The sequence below is a fragment of the Teleopsis dalmanni genome, chromosome X (assembly GCF_002237135.1).
Source record: "Teleopsis dalmanni isolate 2A chromosome X, ASM223713v2, whole genome shotgun sequence".
NCBI lineage: Eukaryota > Metazoa > Arthropoda > Insecta > Diptera > Diopsidae > Teleopsis > Teleopsis dalmanni.
This window is the reverse complement of record NC_051848.1, coordinates 41201501-41216155: the sequence shown is the minus strand read 5'-3', so window position 1 is coordinate 41216155 and position 14655 is coordinate 41201501. Positions and strand designations below refer to the sequence as shown.

Sequence of the window (14655 nt, the reverse complement as noted above, 5' to 3'; positions counted from 1 at the left end):
GCTATTCTGTGTACTGTCGTACGTATATTATTGTGCAATTGGTGGTTCTCGGTTTAGGTACGCTAACCTCAAAACAGAACCTCGTGTCCGCATCAAGATCGCGCTCGACAGTTAAATTCACAACAACAAGATATCTTTACTTGTTGATTGTACATACTTTCGCTTTTATTGTTTTTGGTTAATTTGTAACCATTAAAGTGCGCGTGTGAATATTTCTTCTAACCAGTTATATAGCTAACGCGTGCTAACTATTATAATATATCGTACATCTATATATATATTACCTATGTACTATCGTACGTATATACTCTTGTGCAATTGGTGGTTCTCGGTTTAGGTCCTCTAACCTCAAATCAGAACCTCGTGTCCGCATCAAGGTCGTGCTCGACATTTAAAATAACAACAACAAGCTATCTTTACTTGTTGATTGTATATACTTTCGCTTTTATTGTTTTTGGTTAATTGTAACCATTAATGTGCGCGTGTGAATACTTTTTCTAACCAGCTATATAGCTAACGTGTGCTAACCATTATAATATATCGTACATCTATATATATATTACATATGTACTATCGTACGTATATACTCTTGTGCAATTGGTGGTTCTCGGTTTAGGTTCGCTAACCTCAAAATAGAATCTCGTGTCCGCATCAAGGTCGTGCTCGACAGTTAAAATAACAACAAGATACCTTTACTTGTTGATTGTACATACTTTCGCTTTTATTGTTTTTGGTTAATTTGTAACCATAATGTGCTCGTGTGAGTATTGCTCCTAAACGGTTATATATCTAAAGTGTGCTAACTTTAATAATATCGTACATCTGTACATATATACTATATACTATCGTACGTGTGTACTATTGTGCATTCTATGGTTCTCGGCTTAGGTTCTGCTAAGCGCCAAATAGAACCTCGTGTCCGCATCAAGGTCACGCTGAACAATTACAACAACAACAACAAGTTAACTTACTTGTTGATTACTGGTTAATATTTGCTTCCAATCAGTAAGTGTGCGGGTTCGTCAACGTCGCGTCTGACAACAACCACCGTAAGAGCAGTTCAATTTCGGAAAGCTCACTGTTGCTATTGTGACTTTTCGACTTCGTCAAATCCTTTGCTGTTCTCAAGTATCTACAACTGTTTCAATGGCAACGGCAGAGCCAACCACTACGGCAGAACTGTCAGAACTAAAACAACAGCGAGCCTCGACGAAAGCGAGTATTTCAAGAATCAAGGCGTTCGTCAAAGGAAAGAGTAATTCGCTCTCACAACCAGAACTGAAATGTCGACTAGGTATTTTAGAATCATATTTTAAACAAATCTTAGCTTTTCAGACGTTGATCGAGAAATTAGATGCAACTGACTCAGCTAGAGATGAATTAGAAGACCTATACGTTTCCACCAAAGTATTAATCATGTCTCAACTGCAGGAAGAGGCCCACAATGCATCAGTGCTAGACGTAACAGCAATGATGCCCACCTCAAGTAAAAAATTACCACTGTTAAAATTACCTACATTCAGTGGTAAGTACTCGGATTATAACAATTTTATTAATTCGTTTCTCCAAATCATAGATCGCGAAATATACCTCACAAATATTGAAAAATTTAATCACTTACTGAACTGCCTTACTGGTCAAGCTCTAGAGACAGTACAGGCATTTCCTATTTCGAATGAAAACTATCCAAAGGCTCTGGATAGGCTTAAATCGCGCTATGACAATAATAGCCTAATCTTCGCCGAAAATATCGCGACACTATTTGATCTACCAGCAGTATCGGGTCAGTCAAGCCAACAACTCCGTAGTCTGGTAAACAATGCATCCGCTTTGTATGGTTCACTCTGTTCGCTAGGTACAGAGAAACAAATATGTGAGGCTCTACTTATCTCGCTAATCATGCAAAAAACGGACGCAATTACACGTAGGAAATGGAATGAATCGCGTAACTTTGACACATTACCCAGTTGGGAAGATTGCTCAAAATTGTTGGATAGACATTGCCAGTTTCTCGAATCACTTGACAGTGGAAACGGCAATCAGTCATCATCACAACGTAAACCTAATAGTCTTAACTCCAAGACTAACAGACGCTCAAAACAATACGCATTTGTTGCATCTACATCTAGCAATTCTTGCTCATTTTGTTCTAGCAATGAACACCTAATACAGAATTGTCATCGTTTTAAGGCACTGGAGGTGGTTCAAAGGTTTGAAAAGGTGAAGAGCCTAAAACTCTGCATAAACTGCTTATCGCCACGCCATCATGTGGTTAATTGCACATCAACGTTTAAATGTAAGGTTTGCGCAAAGCCACATCACACTCTCTTGCATCATTCGCAATTGCCAACGAATATTAAGAGCGCGGGATCATCACGACGCACAGAACACGCTGCTATGCCCAACGACAACGTTGCCAGCCATTCCCATCTTAATATGTCATCGGCCGAGCAAATAATTCTAGCCACTGCATTGGTTTTAGTGAAGGATTCATCGGGAAGTTATCAAGTGGGTAGAGCCTTACTTGATTCATGCTCTCAGGTCAACTTCATAACGGAGGAGTTTTCAAAGAAGCTTAGTTTAGCAAAACATAAACATCGGTTGCATGTTTCCAGTATTGGTAGTTCGTTGACCAACATAAAGTATCAGACGCTCACATCAATCAAATCTCGTCATTCAAATCTTGAACTTGCTTTAAACTTTGGTATTACGAATCACATCGCATATCAACCAAGTTCTGAAATCGATATATCGTCGTGGAAGGTTCCACCAAATACACCTCTCGCCGATGAGCAATTCTTTAAATCCAAGCGCGTTGATCTCTTGCTTGGAGCTGAAAGTTTCTTTGATATTTTGTCTGTCGGTCAAATCAAACTAGGTGAAAATCTTCCAGTACTTCAAAAAACACTATTAGGATGGATTGTATCTGGCAAGTACAAGGGTCAGCCATTTGCATCACCAGCAGCAAAATGCCTATTATCAGTTGAAGATACAGTCTCCGATCAATTAGAAATGATGTGGAAGATAGAGGAAGTGCAACCGGCTTCAAAGTCATGGTCACCAGCACATGTTGCGTGTGAGTCATTATATCGTGAAACGGTCCACCAAAATGCGATGGGAAGAATTGTCGTTCGGTTACCATTCAAAGATTCGCCAGATTGTCTTGGTTTGACACACAATATCGCCTTACGCCGTTTTTGTTCTGTAGAACGGCGATTGTCATCTAATCGTGCACTGAAGCAAGACTATCAAGAATTCATGAAACAATATCGAGAGCTCGGACACATGACGCGTGTTGAGACTCCGAAAACCAACGAACCACATTATTATATCCCTCATCACTGTGTTTTAAAACCGTCGAGCACTTCGACCAAGCTGAGGGTGGTTTTTGATGCGTCATGTCCAACAACTTCGCAACGTTCATTAAATGATATTCTACTGGTCGGCCCGACAATTCAGCCGGAGTTATATTTGTTGCTACTTCAATTTCGTTTGCACCGATATGCCTTGACGGCTGACATTGTTAAGATGTACCGACAGATACTGATAGATGAACCAGATCGAAAATTCCAATATATTTTTTGGCGAGATACGGAGTCCGATCCTGTTAGTACTTACGAGTTGAATACAGTCACTTATGGTACTGCATCAGCACCTTTCCTAGCAACCAGGAGTTTGCAGTATTTGGCGGACAAATTTGAAACACAATACCCAATAGGCGCTGCACTCATTAAATCATCGTTTTTTGTCGACGACTTCTTAGGTGGAGCAGATTCCATTGATCAACTCACCAATATCAGACATCAGTTAACGGCCATTCTACAGAAGGGTTGCTTCGATCTTGACAAATGGCATTCAAACCATCATGACTTCATCAGCGATACTACAACAAAGAGTTTGAATCTTGATACAGATACCGTCACCAGCGCTCTAGGCATCAAGTGGCACCAAATGCAAGATGTTTTCCTATTTTCGTTCAATGCACAACCAGGTCATATTGTAACAAAACGCACCATCTTATCCCTTGCGTCTTCATTATTCGACCCGCTTGGATTACTAGCACCGATCATACTCGTAGCCAAAATTATGATGCAAGAATTGTGGCTTTTGCGTGTGGACTGGGACGAGTCAGTCCCTCAAAATCTTCACTCAGCTTGGAAAACATTTATTCAAGATCTTACAACGCTTTCATCGGTTAAGGTGCCGAGATACTGCCTATCCATAAACTATCAACAGGTTGATGTACACGGTTTCTGTGACGCTTCAATACGCGCATATGGTTGCTGTATATTTCTCCGATCACAAAACACATCAGGTAAGGTGACGGTCAGGCTATTCACTGCAAAATCCCGTGTGGCACCTATAAAGCGGAAGTCGCTACCTAAACTAGAACTCTGTGGTGCCTTACTTCTTGCCAAACTGTATCAGAAGGTCCAACCAATATTTGCGCAATTTAAGGGTGAAACGTTTTTTTGGACTGATTCACAGATTGTATTACATTGGTTGAAGCAGCACTCATCAACCCTGTCTGCATTCGTTGGCAATCGAGTAGCGGAAATTCAAGATATTACCGCAAATGGGCAATGGAGACACGTTCCTACCCAATCCAACCCGGCAGATGTTGTGTCGCGCGGCTGTAACATCCGCCAATTATCAGAGTCTTGTTGGTTTACGGGGCCGGAATTTTTGTTACTCGCTGATAAATACTGGCCGCATTTGAAATGTCACAACCTGGATATGGAAGAAGTCAATAAAGAGACGCGGAAGGTTGTATTCATTAACACAAATGAAGACAACTACGTATTACAGGTATTGTCAAGATATAGTTCATACACTAAGATGCTACGAGTAATAGCGCAGGTACAGCGTTTTTATCATGTAACCAAGAATAAATTGAAGAACGGAGAATGTACCCTCCAACCTATTCAGCTACAAAAGGCATTGCACTGTATTATTTGGGTCATCCAACAGCAATTCTTCGAAATTGATATACAACGCCTACAACGAGGGAACCCAGCCGAAGGTACATTAAAGCATCTAAATCCCTTCCTGGACAATGTATTCGGTTATCAATTACTAAAGGTGGGAGGTCGCCTCGAGCTGAGTGACATCTCAGTAGGCCAACGTCACCCTATTTTGTTGCCGAAGGGCTGTTATTTTGTGGAACTTTATGTTCGGCATGTACACTTGTGCAACTATCATGCAGGCGCAAAGGCACTAATTGCCCTTACTCGACTAAACTTCTGGATAATTAATATTCGAGAAATTGCACGCCGAGTCGTGCACTCGTGTATTCACTGCGTGCGTTATAAACCCAAACTACTTAATCAAATGATGGGTAATCTCCCAATCGAACGCCTCACTCCAAGTCGTCCTTTCGCGCGTACTGCGGTAGATTTTTGCGGTCCGATATTAACGTATCTCCGAATTCGGGGACGGGTTCCATATAAGACCTATATAGCCGTGTTCGTTTGTTTGTCTACAAAGGCAGCTCATCTAGACGTGTCAGACTTATCTACGGAGGCATTTATTGCAGCACTGAAAAGGTTAATCGGTAGACGAGGGTTACCATCAGACATCTATTGCGATAACGCCACAAACTTCGTTGGGGCTAACAACAAACTAGCAGAGTTAAAAAGGATGTTTTTCGAGAAGTCTAATCAAGTGATGCTGCACACCTTTTGCAGCAACCAATTCAAAAATTTCAATTTTATACCGCCCCGAGCACCTCACTTTGGAGGTCTATGGGAAGCGGCTGTAAAAAGTGCGAAAGGCCATCTGTATCGAACACTATCAAATACTCGATTCACCTTTGAGGAGCTTGGAACAGCACTGATTGAAATCGAAGCCATCTTAAATTCGCGACCAATCACACCTCATTCTTGTGACCCGAGCGATTACGAAGCGCTAACGCCGGCACATTTTCTTATCGGTGGGCCGCTCAAAACTTTATCTGAACCAAGTCCTCAGTATGAAGCTGCTTCATTAATTGATAAATGGTCTCGTATAACCGCAGTCAAACATCACTTCTGGCGCAGATGGTCTAGAGACTATCTGAATGAGCTGCAGATACGCACCAAATGGACAGAAGAACAATCTAACATCACCGAGGGGGCTCTGGTTCTAATCCATGAAGACAATATGCCTCCACTACGCTGGTTGATGGGCCGAATCGTGCATTGCATCAGGGGTCCAGATAATTTGGTTCGTGTTGTTGATGTGCAAACCCCAAAAGGAGTAATACGCCGTCCAATCCACAAACTCGCACTATTACCAATTGAAAATCCTTTCAAGGGGGGCGGGATGTTAGAGCGGTTAAAGTCAAATTGTTAATATTGTAGGATTCTGTAGAATTATTAATTGATGTGTTATATGATTTATATATTATAATTTATTATATTTTAATCTATTGTAAATCATATTGTATAATTAAATTATTATAATTAATATATTATATAATTCATATATATATATAATATTTTATATGGTTAATATATGGTTAATTAATTTATCTAACTAACCCTGTATAAGATGTAATCAAACCAACGGTTCTAAGTCTTGTTTTATTGCCTTTTGTTTTTTGCGCTCGAGATGAGCAAATTTTATTGTTATATTTTTTGGCTACAAGTAAACTCCGTTGGTTTGATTCTGTCTCTTGTTTTTCGATCGCGAACGTGTCAACACACGGGTGCACATAAAAAAGTGATTAAACAATCAATAACCGAAATTGTATAAGTTCAATTGTATAAACTAAATGAAATCAAAACCCAATTATAAAAACGTTTATAATTTACATTGTGTTAAAGAAATTGAAATAAAGATCATAAAACCCAATTATAAAAACGCTTATAATTTACAGTAATAATATTTGTCGAATTTAAATGAAATATTTTTGTTGGTAGCAGCTATAATCAATTTATCGTATAATGATGCATTATAGTCTACAATAATTAGTTTATGACTGTTTTTCGTTGAGGGCAATCGACAATATGTTTGACATATTTGATATTTGAGATGTAAATTATGATTCCACAGTAAATAATGGATGTTAGCATTTTCACCATGCAAATCCATTAATGGGAATACAATTCATTAATATAATTCGAAGAACAATTTGTTCAATGTAAAAGTTTCCTTATTCAGATTTTATGAATAAAAAAATGCTACTATAAAGCACAAAAGTATTTATACTGGGTTCTTTCGGAAATAGAAGTTTAGTTAGTTAGTTGGTAGTTTGAGTTCGTAGATTTGAGTTCGAGCTATAGTTTCAGTTATTTTTTACGAGATAATAGCGTGGATGCACAATAAAATAGGCGGAGTTATCAACAAATAAACTGGAGCGGTTATTTTTAGCATTTGTGGAATTATTGACAATTCAGTGAGACGAACGAAAGAATCTAGATCGAATTTCAAAAGACAAATTCGTAACAATATGTATACATATATGGGTATACTACACATAAAATGCTTTCTACAGCAGTTCGTAAATTACAACTATATCTCACAGCAAATTATGGACGTTAACATTTTCACCATGCAAATCTATTAATGGGAATACAATTTATTAAAATAATTCGGAGCACAATTTGTTTAATGTAAAAGTTTCTTTATATAGAATTTATGTCCTAAAAAAATGCTACTGTAAAGCATAAAAGTGTTTCCACTAGCGGAAATCAAAAATAGTCACTTTTCAATATTTTGTAGTAAGTTCTCGCCTTGACAAATTCATCTAGCGATTATTGGTATTAATTATGTGAACTATGAAAAACTTTGTCAGTATAGGCCTTCTCCCAGCCTATACTACTAATTTCTATGTTGCTGATCTGTTTTAGTTTGACACATTTTTTTTTTTTTTGAAGACATTGAAATAATACACTCTTTCTTTACTGTTAGATATGTGTAAATTAGTTTAAGAAGACTATATGCTTTCAAAATAAAAAGAGAATTTATATTATAAAAAAATAATATATAATTTATATAAATAAAGAAAGCGACTTGCGTACACTCTGATAGCCTGTTCACTCATTCTGTTCTATATGCTAAAGGCTTAGTGTCAAATTAGTTTATTTACAGTTATAATTTTAATTGATACTAAATACTAAACGTAAAACATTGCCACTATAATAATTATTCTTCCAGTTTCCTATAAATATGCACCATTCCGAAGCGCCCCATTTTAACATATGTTACTACATATATAGACCTATCTGACATAACAGAATTTGAAAGATGGTGAGTTTTGTTTAAGTTCTGGAATTACTGAAAGTTAAAAGGGAGATATTGGATCATATTTTAAATTTTTTTTTTTGAATTTGTTACGAACTCATTAAAATCAATATTCTATCTTATTTTATTTAGATAGAATATATTATATACTGTGGTTAGAAGTTTTTTTATGGTTCAAGAGATTTATGTGCTTTAGGATAATTTTGGACTTTTCTACTTAGATACTTATACTCGTAATTATTAGTATGAGATAGTTGTATTTTATGGAAATATTTGAATAAATAAATACTTTAACTAAAGTAAAACTATTATATATTTATTTTACTCCTTGTTTGATTAAATATTGTATTAGTAATTCCGATTACAACGTTACAAATAATTTTATATAAATAATTTCCAATGCCTGTAGATTGTAGGCATTGATATGTTATCTGTGGTTAAAGGTTAATCAAATAAAACTGCACTAATCGAACAAATAGTTTAACTTTCGTTTAATAAAAATATTCTAAAATATATTTTATTAAAATCAATACATTATACAAATCTGAAGAACAAAATACATGAGAATCTTTTCAATTTCACTTATCATTTAATGTGTTTTTTATTGTTAGTTAAAGTAGCTTTTGAGTAAAGTGTTTATCAAGAAAATTTCAAAAATGTTTCGATAGTAAAAGGTCCTTTTACACAACTCATTGTATTGAAAATAAACCATAATGTGATATCCTTAACACTTTCATAACTAAGTATCACTTAAGTACAAACACTTACATTAATGGAAATCGAAAGAAAAATTATTAAGATGAAAACAGATAATAAAGTAAAATTAAACGATATTTAATATAATAATTTAAGGTCTGAGGTTATAAGTAAGTGCACTTTATAAATATTTAAATAGTAGGGTTTTACTAATTTACCCTGGTATATTAGAAATGAGAACATACATTTCGATTTGAGAGTTCCGATGGTTAAAGTAGAGTCGAGAGAATAAGGCTGAAATATATTTTAAATCTTAAAAATCATGTGAATTCGCTGGCTAGACCTCTTGCTAATATGACAACATTCTCTAGACTGAAATGGAATGATAGACCCGCCATCCTGCTTTCCTAAAGATCACCCTGATTAATACAACTTATATGCCGTGATATCTGATAAATAAGCCCTGGCTACTTATTCAGAGGCCCCTTAAAATAATTTACAAATGATTATATATTTCATTATAGTATGTTTTTATAATATATTTAATTTGAAATATAATGTTATTAGTCTATAAGATCCCAAAACTTATTATTAGGCTTTAATTTAAAACGATTCAATAAAGATATATTGGTAAATAAAAAAAAAAAAACTTTGATAAGTAATTTTTATTAATTGTGTCTAAAAAGTAAACCTTCATCTAAAATACTATTATTTTGCACTAATCATTAATCTAATTTATTAAAACGGATTTTTAATAATATGTATTATTTATCAGATTAAAGTCATCAGGCTGGAGTACTGGGTAAACTTTCCAGGACTCAGACAAAGCAAAGCACTGATAACACCGTACTCCTACAAAGACATTCTTAAATTCTCAAAATGTAATGGCCTGAAATATCACCTTCATAAACTACAATTATCTGCTAACTCGGAATGCAGATTATGCCTCGAAGATGAGGAAACGACCATGCACATTCTTTGTGACTGTCTAGCTTTAATAACGCACAGAAGAAACCTGTTTCATAAAGAACTTCTGTCACCAGAACAGATTAAGAACTCTTCTCTAGATTAAGTTCTAGACTTTATTCACAAAGCTTTAAGGGGCTTTGTTTAATCAATACTGAAACTGGTACAATAGGTCTCTTCTGGCCGCAGTACCGGCTGTTGGGCAATTTTCACGTCTACTCTTTTAATAATAATAATAATAAAGTCATCAGGTTATGAAAAGGAAAAATAAATACATACCGTGTTGTATTGAAAATTTATTGTATAAAAAATGATACTTTATTGCAAATTAAATTCGAATTACTTAAAAATTAAGTTTACTCGATGACAGTTATATCGGAGGTAACATAAAAAGATGGGTAACCAATTTCAGGAGTAGTCGTCCCAGCTTAATTGATGCGTTCTAGACGAGCAAAACTAATACCACCCATAAAAACATCAGAAAACTGATGTTTTCGAACTACCCGAAAAATCAAGTGGTTCTAATAGCTTTGACTTTTAATAATTCTAAATAATATTAATTCTAAATGGAATTAAATATCTAACAGCAAACTTTATCAAAATTAATTTACTTACATTCATAGAGTACATACCATACATTCAAAAGACCATAATTTTGTTGGAAATAAAGTCCTCAAGTTAAGCAACCCAACGAAAACTAAAAAAAGGAATTTAAAGATTCCGAATTCCGAATTGTAGTGCTCAACTTTTCTTGGAAAGAAAGTTCAAGTTTAAGAAAAAAATGCATGAATTTCATTTTTCTTGATAGCATCTATTTCACTGTCAAAATGAAAGACTGTGTGCAGTTTTCCCTTTCTACTCTAGCTCTCAGTAAATATATAAACACAAAAAATTATACGAAAAATTGCATCGGAAATAGAAAAGTTTCAAATCGCATCCCAAGGAAACTGCGCATAAGGGAGTAGATACCACAAAGTAAGCGAAAAGAGTAAGATGTAAGTGGGGTAAAAATTTTCAAAGAATTTAATATAAATAATAACATTTATAACAATCCATACGGAAGAGACAATTTCAAACTAAACGTGTAAAATATATGAAATGTGCCATTGTAGCGCGTTGACGTTGAACCCACTCAGTGGGTGGAGAAGGTGTTCTGGAAAATGAGGCAATAAAACTTGCAATTGCCAAAAAGATTTATTATTTCATGAGTAACTCGCAATCAGTTTGACTATGCTTTCATTTGAACTAATAAATACTCAGATTGAGGTTTTCAACTCCTTAGGACATGAAAAGCGATGATTTTGCTTAGATTTTATTGGAATGAAAACTATCAAAATAAAAAAGATATTTTTTTTTTTTTTATAAATAATCACTTAACAAAATAGAGAAAAAATATTAAAAACGAAACCCCTTTGCTTGCACATTACTCATCGTATATATGATTTATCACCATCCATACTTATACTCATCCATATATGGACAGCAGCAAAGAAACTTAAATAAGAAATTAAAAAAGTTTCAACATTTAAGGATTGTTGAAAAATATTGATCATCGCGTTATTCCATAAAATAAATTCAAATTAAAAAAAATAATTATATATAGTTCTGTCGAAACTTAAACTCTTTCTTATAGATTAATCAAAATATGTTAACATTTATCAATATAAAATATTTATTATATTTATATTATTTATTATTTATATTTAAAATATAAATAATAATAATTTATCAATATATTCCATAAAATTTGGTAATAATATTCTCATACTAGAGCAGTCCAAAAAGTTTCCGATTAAACAAACAGACAATATTTTAAACTGTGGCATCAAAACTCTATTTAAAATTTGCATCCCTTATATATAATAAGAATATAATAACAAAATTTTATTTTTACTTATTTAATTAATTTGAGTCATAATAATTTAATTCTCGCATAGTTGCTTCTAGGGCTTGGTTGGTCGTGTCAAGCGTTGACTCCGTCCGTGAATCAATTAGTGTTTTAGAATTGTTTTAATACAGTATTCCCGTAACTAACTGTTTGATAGGTTATTTATGTAGATAACTACATTAAATCAAATCCGTTCGGCTTAGGATCCCATGCAAGACAATCAAGTTAACTTTCACTAATTCACTAAGTTAATTGAAACGTAGTTAACCTAGGCTGATTGCTCTATAATGCTAAAGAGCAGAGCGAATGCAAAAAATTAGTTTCCATTTCTTTTTGACTAGTTTTAGCTATGATAATGTATATTATGACAGATTTCCGGAATACGTCAAAATCCATATATAACTGCCGTCTGTTCAATGACAACGATAATGTTTACTTAAGATTGTGCCCAGGTCATAATATCTTATAGTAGACGTATTACAGTTTGTAATACGTAATACAGACTCTTCCATCTACCGTCTGCTACTTGTAGATATTTAATTTCAATGCTTCCTTAAACCACATTTTGTAGCGTCAGAATCGACTTTCGCGAATTCTCTTCTTAATAGTTTCTCTCATCTTATTTGCTTTTCATTTGTCTTAATGTTACGACATCCCAGGACCCAGATCAGAGAAACATTGTGCAGTTTATTTAAAGTAGTTAAGTAAACTTGTTTTACTAAATAAGATGTTGTGACGGTTGATTTCAGAGCCTGAACTATAGTTTAGCTATCTGATACAGAAAGATATTGATTTCATATGGATGGTTTGCATTTAGTATCTTACATACCACTCGCAGGAAAGACCTTGGGTGAGTTCAGAAACCGTAAAAACTTTATAATGTTTATTGTCTTCAAAAATCTATCTGCATCGATATCATAATCTGTTTTGAAACTATAGAAACATGGGTCCAAGAAAATAACGTACGAGATTTATATTAAACGGTTTTAACAGTAAATTCTTTTTTTAATAGAAAAACTATTATTCAAATTCTTGTTGAATTTATATAACAACGTCCCTTGTCACAACGTAGTCAATTTTGTCGATGAAAGTTTGCTCCTGTATTGTTAATAAACATTCAAGATGACAAGGTTTTTCTTTCAAGAGAAATGTCTTCCTTAGCCTTGGTATAATTACATCAGCCATTTTTTAAGGTTTGGATCTATTTTCTTTTAGGAATGTCAAAACATTTTGATAATTCTTCATTAGGTTAAGTATTTTCTCCATAATTTTGAAAATAAAAATAAGAAGACAAAGAAATTATTACTTTTAATATATTCTATATACCATAAATAAAGATATAGAAATGTTATGAAAGTGGATAGTTTGATCAAGTGTAAGTACTGTAGGCATCTTATAGATACTGTTTGTTAAAATATAAAACCTTTAAAAGGCTCATTTATATGACAAACAAAAAACGTCTACGCCCGATTTATATATATTATATAAGGACAGTTTAAGGATTTCATTCATACCTAGTAGAGACTTTGAACTTTCTGAGTGGTTTAAGAATTTAGATGTAAATAACTTCAAGACCCTAAAAAATTAACACACTTTTGACAGGAAAAACCAAAATAGCTGTCATATCGATGAAGTAATGAAGTCAAAATAGTTTTATGTGGTGTATCAAAATAATATTCAATTGCAGAGAACGGGAAATAAAAAGTATTTCAAAATTCATCTGAGTTGATTATTATATTAAATAAAAGCAATTGGACATTGACATATTAGATTAAGGAAAAATTTTAAAAGTTCTATCTTCAATAACAGACAGTAATGGATGTATAATGATTATATAAAAAATACAAATTAGTTAAGGTATTCAAATAGAGAAAAAGTTGTAAAGTCTATTTTTGTTATATGTACTCAAAAGTATATAATTTTATATATAAAATTTACTAACAGTATATGTTAAGTAGTCGGTATGATTAGCTTATATGCGAAGACTTCTCTGAATCGATATCCTAATTGAATATATTATATATTTGAGCGTTTATGCATTTTGTATTTATATTATTACTTCTTAAAAATTTTAATTTTTCTATGTATATTACTAGACAACATATAAACTAAAGCAAAGTTAATAAGTCCATAAAAACTTATTTCAAAACCACGAAGTCTCTACCACAAAGTCATTGCATGGAGTATCCAATTAACGCATTGTTATAAAATTTTTAAACAGAACACCAGGAAAAAAAGAAACATTTAAAGCAATTAATTAAACCATTAATTTGATATTAGGAGTTGGTACAATGTGGATACCACACCTTATTAATAGTCATTGCAATGCATGTCCTTCTGGTTCATTGCTGTTATCGCGCTTTGCTCAACCTTTGCGTTCGTTTATCTCTATTAGGCGGTTAACCGTATGCCGTTGACAATACTTGAGTACACAAAGCAGAGTAATGTCCTCCTAATCAAATTCAGATATAGACTCTATAAAATGCAATAGTTGATACACTCGCTTCACATTGAGGACATTAACTATCATTAAAAGCCCTTGCAGCTCACAACTTCAAAGCACCGCCATTAGCTGCATTCAGTGCACGCGCTCATTTAATCGGAACATTGCGCTAAGCTAACATAGTCTTTTGTATTAGTCTTGTGGGTCAACATGAGAGGGATATTTTTACCTAATCTAATGTTAGGAAAGTAATAAAAAATAAATCATTTGCTATTAGTCTGAAATCATTTTGCTATGTTCATTTTATTAATAAACGAAAAAGTAATAGTGCTGGAGCAGGCAAAAAGCAGTAGGATGGAGTTTTAATATTAGTTTGTCTTAAATTTATTTCTTATATTTATAAAATATCTAATGTACACTATTTTTTACTAAAAAT

General features: G+C 33.8%; 1 protein-coding gene across 1 annotated transcript; it reads left to right on the top strand.

Moving 5' to 3' along the window:
* Window positions 1-1146: 1146 nt before the first annotated feature.
* On the top strand, window positions 1147-8674 carry LOC119688335. Its single transcript, XM_038103013.1, has 4 exons — window positions 1147-1486; window positions 1577-2839; window positions 2915-6237; window positions 8636-8674. The coding sequence occupies exons 1-4, from the start codon at window positions 1147-1149 to the stop codon at window positions 8672-8674; spliced, it is 4965 nt and encodes a 1654-aa protein (XP_037958941.1).
* The last annotated feature ends 5981 nt before the right edge of the window (window positions 8675-14655 follow it).